The sequence below is a fragment of the Homarus americanus genome, unplaced genomic scaffold, assembly GCF_018991925.1.
Source record: "Homarus americanus isolate GMGI-L3 unplaced genomic scaffold, GMGI_Hamer_2.0 scaffold25827, whole genome shotgun sequence".
Lineage (NCBI taxonomy): Eukaryota > Metazoa > Arthropoda > Malacostraca > Decapoda > Nephropidae > Homarus > Homarus americanus.
In genome coordinates, this window is record NW_024738300.1 from 1303755 (window position 1) to 1311764 (window position 8010).

The 8010-nt window shown below is 37.0% G+C and overlaps 1 protein-coding gene across 1 annotated transcript; it reads right to left on the reverse strand.

The window, feature by feature from the left end:
- Window positions 1-236: 236 nt before the first annotated feature.
- Window positions 237-4380, reverse strand: LOC121873993. The gene is made up of 3 exons (XM_042377873.1): window positions 4249-4380; window positions 2940-3126; window positions 237-495 (listed from the first exon to the last, which is right to left on the reverse strand). Exons 1-3 carry the CDS (start codon window positions 4377-4379, stop codon window positions 238-240), a joined length of 576 nt encoding a protein of 191 aa, XP_042233807.1. The 5' UTR covers window position 4380; the 3' UTR covers window position 237.
- Between the last annotated feature and the right edge of the window lie 3630 nt (window positions 4381-8010).

Genomic DNA, 8010 nt, shown 5'->3' on the forward strand with positions numbered 1-8010 from the left:
TGATCTTTATTTTCCGCTTTACTGCAATTTTCAATGTTTCCTTTACATCATATGGGTTTGTGAATTTCCGTCTTTATTTTTGATTAAGCTGTTCTTTTTTTTATTGTGATTCCTATGGTGGCCATCTTAAAGAAGTGTTATTTGTTGCCATTAAAATTTTGTGCTTGGTTCTATAACACGAAACAAAAAATGTCTCTCACGATGGCAAAATTGTGATGTATGAAAATCTATATTTCTTTAATGAATTTTCGTGTGAATGATTTTTATTATTAACTCTCCCATAATCGCGATACTAGATACAGATATGCCCAGTAAGAGGATTATGAAGGGTCCTTGCATATGGACAAGTGTCAGCGCCTGATTTCTCTTGACGTATCCCTCCTGCTTGGCGGCCACTTCCTGGGCTTGCTTTTCTTGGTATTCCCCCTGTTTCCTGTGACCTTCTCTCCTGGCTTTGAGCAGCATGTCTGCAATCCATTTTTCGTATAGTCCAGCCTGAAATGAAGAAGTTGCTTTTATTTTAAATCCGTTATGAATGGATATGTGAGATACAATAAAAAGGCACAGATGCATTTTTCTTGTGATAGGCCAGATGTTATGACAGAGATTAGAAGTTAGAAAATTTACTTTCTTAAATTTTTTTTACAGTATTTGTAGTCATCTTGTTGAGAAATTGTCCTCAAGAAGGTTAAACTTACATACAGTGAGTACCTGTTGATGAGAGAAACTAATGTGGGGGGCACTGCCGCACATACTTTCATGAAATTCAGCTTCATGAAGTAGCATTGTTAATCAACAAGTTATGAATATTGTTCATGATATATTGTGGAAATCTAATTATCAAAAATTTTGAAATTACGTTTTGGGTAAAGAAATTATCCTTCAGAATTTTACTAAGAGACTTTAGTATGTTGATCATTGATTCTGCTTCAAAAAGTTGAATTTTGATTAATTAGACCTACTGAGGGCCCACTTGATATCAAAGTGCCTTCCTTATCCTCAAAAATAATGGGTGCAGTTATTTTGAGGGGCAGTAGGATATTTAATTAAAAACAAAACTAATTTATGTTGCTAGATTCATGTAAGAGAAATAAATGAAATTTTGAAATGTTAAACTTAAGGCCTGACCTAAATCTGTATTTTGACGCTCAAAGGTTTTTTTTCTCTCCAAACCTTACGTCAGGGGTGGCCAACCTTTTGTGTGATGTGATCTACTTTTTCCACAGTTACCCTGACGCGATCTACCAGCATAATATTCACCCATTGCCATAAAATACGCAGATTCGTAGAGAGAGAGAGAGAGAGTAAACAAATAATATTTTTCAATAATTGTTATGATATATTGTTAACAAGAGACAATCATAAACTTACTTTACTAATGAGATGGTTAGCACTGCATGTTGTCTGCCAGCTTTGTGTAACTAGGACTGTAGCCTCAAGCAGCAAGCATCCAGGTGTTCATCTGACGTTGTTGATCGGTATTTGATGTGTTTCATGTGTGAAAATGTTGATTCACAAAGTTAGTTTGATCCAAAAAATGCTGTGAGGTACATGGCACATTTTCTGACATTAGGATATATTTCTTCACTGAGAAAGTTCCAGAAACTTCCTCTTGTTGCCCTGGATTTGATCTGAGTATCATTTTTAAGCTTCAGAAGCTCATTTTCGACTTCAGATATGTCCATGTTAAATACTAATTCCACTCTAGATGCAATATCTACAACATTTGTGATTTTACATATATGTTGCAACAGGTTCTATTGTTGTTATATATTGAAACCGTCTGTCAAAATATGAGCCAATGTTTTATACCTGTTCAATATATCGAACACTGCCAAACTGGTCACAGTCTTTTCCTTGGTTTTCTAGTTCAGACATCATATTTCTGAAGTTTCGTAGTTGATGTTGATGCAGCTGCGAAGACACTAATGTTAGTTTCTGCTTAAAAGCAGCCACAGGACTAATCATGTCAACTATAGTTTTATCTTTCCCTTGCAGATCTAAGTTTAGTTTATTCAGCATAGCAGTCATGTCTAAAAAAACTAAATCTATCAGCCACACTTCGTTGTGATCAAAAGGCCAATCTTTTGAGGCCAAAAAAGAAGTTAGGAAACCTATCATCACTCCTGCACAGGGCAATGAACCCACTGATTCGGCCAGCCATTGCAGGTGCTCCATCAGTATTTTTAGATACGAGCTTACTGGAAACTGTGTACTATTAACAAAATCACTGAAAGTCTGAAAATTGTCTTCATCCCGAGTTTTTCCTTTTAATGGTAGAATTTTCGGCAGTTCCTTTTTGGTACTCATGTCTTTAAACACCATTATCATGAATATGCATAATTGTGATGTATCGAGCACATCAGTAGACTCATCAAATTGTAATGAAAACAACACACTCATGTATGTCTTTATTCAGTTGTTCATACAAATCCTCAGCCATATTGTAAATTCACAGCGCCTCATGACAGTGTTTCTTGATAACTGAACATCCTTAATAGAAGACAGTATTTCAGACTTATTTTTTAAATTTTCAACAACGAATATGCTGCTTCGAAAAAGGACCGTATGAACGCGAACACTTCCTATCAGGTTCCGCCACACACAGCATGGCACAGTCCAGTCAAAGTTTTTTTGTATGTATCGCTCTATTCCCAGAAAAAAATCTAAACAAATATAATAACCCAATGATTATGAGTAAAATTTGAAGAGGATTTTTGTATGGCAGCTTAAGAAGGATGGATCATTAAGTTTAACTTTGCCATGCGATCGACTAGAGAAGATCTTGCGATCGACCAATCGATCGCGATCGACATGTTGGCCACCCCTGCCTTACGTAGTCCATAGTAGTTACCATACTTATTTAACATTGCGAGGGTGACTCAGTGACAGCGCAATTCATATATCTTAATGATTCCCACAAGAACATTGCAACTCACCTCAACGATGTACAATATAAGTTTATCCAACTGAGGTTTGTAGGGAGCGTCATGAGGTATCGGCCACGCTCCGAGGCCCGGTAAAACGCTTTCTCTTCCAATGTACAGTTGTGTGCTGCTGTCCACCCTTGTAAAGTGATCAGCGATCATTTGCTTCAGATACCGGCGTCCATCCATAAAAGCCTCGCTAAACGATCACAGACACAGTTATGATGTATTATCAGTTTATCATACAGATATATCATAATGGTAATAGCGGAATTCTGAATTCAATGACAAAACGATTTTAAATATGTTGTTCTTGATTTCTTTGCGAAAAAATTTGGTATTTTTCATGAACTGTTTTCTTCCATACTTTCTTTCTAAAGTCATTGTATTTTTTTTTAGGTATTCTTCTACTTCTTAAACTTATTTCTTTTTATTTATTTAGTAATTAATGAAGAATGATTAATGAGTAGAATTAGTGAGTTAGATATGAGTCAAACGAGAGGATTATCTTAAGGAAATATTTGATATGAAACAAAGTGGATCTGAATGTCTTATTAAACTTATTGGGAACAGGATTACAAATAAAAATCTGTTTAACGCCTTGTACAGGTAAACAACAACAACAAAAAATAAATCAATGTTATGATGGTTCCAAAAATGGGCTGCCTAAAAATAATCTACTCACAGGTCTTACCGATACAGAGACTCACACCGTTCACACAAAGTTGTGAGTTAGATGTACAGTAGCCATCTCTAATACCTGGTACAGTGACTGGTGAGATGTGGGATCTGTGTGTTTGTTTACATCATAATTATTACAATCCATGAATGGTCCTAAGGAACCTCGCAATAGTAGCCACACTAAGGATGCTAGATAAACATCCCACAGAGATGCCACATCTCACAAAATGCGCCCACCACTGTACCAGGTATAAGTGCAGGTGATTGAACATATAAAAAGATTTAACACTCTCTTAACAAACAATGTGGTTAAGTTCTAATCGCAAGGCCACTGGAATTATTAATCCCCCTACACACATAATAATATTCCACTAAATCTGATTCACACTAGGATGTATGTGCTTTATAAGATATTCAATCTTCACACTTGAATTTAATCTTGACACCCCTACGAGTGAGATTAAATTCAAGCATGAACATCTTAGCCCTCATGCTCATGAACCTCCCTGTACAGTATGCACTGAACGATTAAAAGGCAAACGGACTGCGACAACTATATAATTTTCCATATCTAAGAGATAATGATGTTTCACTGACTATTACAGAACATATTCACAAAAAAGTAATATATTAGACCTACTTTTTCTCGGTTGCCTGATGTAGTCCAACACTGGCACTTGGTACTATGTCCATGATATCGGAGAGGGCTTTAAACACGTCGGAATCAGACTGCTTGAAGAATTGTCGAAACTCCTGTCCGTAAGGTGGCATGGTCACCCTGTAGTCGAGCATCACACGACATGAGAAAATGCAACCATATATATATATATATATATATATATATATATATATATATATATATATATATATATATATATATATATATATATATATATATATATATATATATATATATATATATATATATATATATATATATATATATATTATATATATATATATATATATATATATATATATAAATAAATATATATATATATATATAATAAATATATATATATATATATATATATATATATATATATATATATATATATATATATATATATATATACCTGAAGTGGCTTTGAGAAGGACGTGCCAGTAAGTGCTCGCGTTAGTGGCCAGAGCAAATGGCCGCCTTGGATCGTTGTGTTGTCGGGGAAGAGGAGCTGAGTGTGAGGAAAGACGACCTCCTGGGCTACTCTGTTAAGCCGGCTGGAGCAGTTGAGGAGTGAGATGGACGCTCTAAAGGGGGAGAACGAAGCCCTCAGGACTAAACCTCTGTGTAGGTATCCTGCCAGTAGGACACCTGAGAAGGAGGAGCAGGTGGAGAGTGGTTGTTTCGAGGGGACTAGGGTCAGACTTAGGAAAGCTGACCAGGGTGTGGAGTGCAGCAACCCCTACCAGGTGTTGGAGGAGGCTGGCGGGAAAGAGAAGAGGCAGGACGGTGTGGTGCCAGAAGAGAAAAGGGCAGTTGTTCAGACCCTGCCCAGTGGTAAGGTCATGGTAGTTGGGGAGAGCCAGGTGAGGTTTTTAGATATGACTTTTTGTGCAAGAGATAGAAAATTTACGACTAGGGTGTGTTTTCCTGGGGCTGGTATAGGGCATGTAGCTGAGAGGATAGATAACCATTCTATGGCAAAATGACTACCTGTACAATGTGATTTGATATTAATTTGTCCTTCAAAAGCCGGGGGTAAAGATTGTTGAATTGACCCCTGAGTGAAATTACTACCCAAAGGGGGTTTCAGTAGAGACAGGTCGGGGTGGAGTCAAAACAAGTTATATCCTGGAAAGTAAAATTGGTTACTCCAGGACAAGGCAAACAGAACCAAGGAAGGGTAGGTTTAAATGTATACTATACAAAATAGAGCGTTAGAAAATAAAATTGACTTGTTGAGAGGGTTGTATGTACTGGAGAAAGTAGACACCAGCAGCAATCACCGAAATTCTGATGAATCTGACGAGCACTTCATCAGAGTACCACAGAAGGGTACAGCCTTTCAGAAGGACAGGAAGGTAGGGCGGGGAGGGTCAGACTCTTCTGTCAGGGACACATTAAAAATGTTGTATTAATAACTCAATAATGGGGTGAAATAGGGAACCGAGTCTGTAAGGGAAGAGAAATTACAGAAGGAAGAGAAAATTTAATTATGGAGGATTTACAGGCCCCCAAGTCTTGGGAAGAAGCAGATCAGCCCATATGGCAGGAAAATGAGTAGGGCAGCAAAATATAACAACCCAGTGCATGTAGATTTCTAACTCAGAAATATTGACTGGGACAACATTGTAGGTGACTATGAATCTGAAGACTTTAGATGCAGTATACAGGAAAAAATTTTGGAAACAACTAATTACAGAACCTACTGAGGTGACACATTAGGGACCTAGTATTTACAAATAAAGAAAATATTATCAGAGATATCAAGCAGTAGGGGGAAGAAAATCTAGGTAAACAGTGATCACAGAGGAAAATCAGGTTCACCCTAAATTTGGGAAACGAATAACAATGATAATATGGTCAGAGTCCCAAACTTTGATTGGAGGATTACTAGGGTTAAGAAGGTACCTAGGTGAGGTCACCTGAGAACAGTGAGAGGGGTCAGTCCCTGTAGGGAACAGGTGAGGTCAAGCATGTGACACCAGGAATTGGATCATGCAAGCCGCGACTAGCCCGGATAGTTATGCACCAAAACTATGAAATATGCATGCAAATATGCACCAAAAATGTCACTTTATAAAGCCGCAAGAATGCAGGTTATATGAAACAAAATAGTTAATATAAAACCAATGTTAATGCTTATTAAGCAATATAATGTAATGTATTTTAATATATATATGTGAAAGTGTTTCAAAAAATATATATGGACTAGCAAATATGCACTAAAATATCACTTATAAAGCCAAGAATGCAGGTTATACGGAAACAAAATAGTTAATATAAACTAATGTTAATGTTTATTAAGCATTATACGTAATTTATTTAACATATATGTAGTGCTTCAAAAAATATATATGAACATGTATTTACATTATAGACTGACATATTTTCAGACATACAGATTGTGGTTGCATTTGATGATGACATGGTGGCGTAAGTTCTCAAAGTTAAAACCCGCCTGTTGTCTGTCAGCATAGCTTTATATTCTGAGAACACCTTTCTACATCACACGAGACGATTGGTGCATGTTTCATACATAGGAGGTCTGACATAGTGAGTGGCTGTACCGTCTCGTCAATAATAGCATCCAGTATACTGTTCCAGGAATGACTTTAGGCACTTGTTATTCGGTTATGCAATGGAATATCGCTGAAACAAATGCCTTGCACAAATCTGCGTTGAACTGGGAATCAGGCCCTGACTTACTGGAACATGCAAGAAGTAGTTGTTGCTCCTTTGTGCACTATTGGACTTAACAGCTTCGAGTCGGATGTGCTTGCTTGTTTTAAGGTGTTGTTGGACTTGAAATTTCTTCTCGCGCTCATCTGTTGCTTAATATTTACAAAACAGTACACTTCCATCAGTAGTAAATGCATCAAATTCCTTTATGATCTCAGCACTTCATTTTGGTTTCTTTGTACTTTCGGCATTTCACGAGCAGCAGAAGAAGTAGCTCTGGGCTCTCTCTTCTGCTGCTGTGTGAAGCTTCTCACACAGCAGCACTGCTCTGACTGATAACTCACTAGTCCAATGAGTCATGACCAGGTGTGGAAACGACAGATTAAAGCGACGTGACCTCACCTCACTTCACTAACCACACCTCACCTCACCTCCCAGTACCACGTGTGCTCATTCAGTGGCAACAAAGAGATACTGCCAGATGATTTTACCAAAATATGCATTTATATGCAGTTATCTAGGTAATATGCACTTATCATAGAAATCACGTAAAATATGCATTTGCATATGAAATATGCAATGCATAACTATCCAGGCCTAATCATGACTATAATATATTCACCAGTATACTACATAAAGCACAAGAACAAAATATACCATACAGAAAAATTAGGTCAAATAAGAATGAGCCAAGGTGGATGACCAGAAAACTTAAACATGACATAGGAATAAAGGAAGGAATATATAAGAAATTAAAGGGAGGGGGAGCAGCTCAGAAACAGGTATAATGAACTATCTAGGAATGCTAAGGAAAATGTAAGGAAAGCAAGAGACTATGAAATCAAAATAGCAAGAGAATCAAGGCGAATCCCAAGGGATTTTCAGGTATATAGGACAAAGATCAGGACAAAGTTGGGCCTTTAAAAGTCAGGGAGGGAGAATTGATAAATTGCAGTGAAGAAATTTGCGATGAAATTCCGGAGGTTGGAACTGATATTTAAGGAAAGGAAGAAGAAATTAAAGAATATCACCATCAGAAAAAGGGATGTTCTTAAGAAG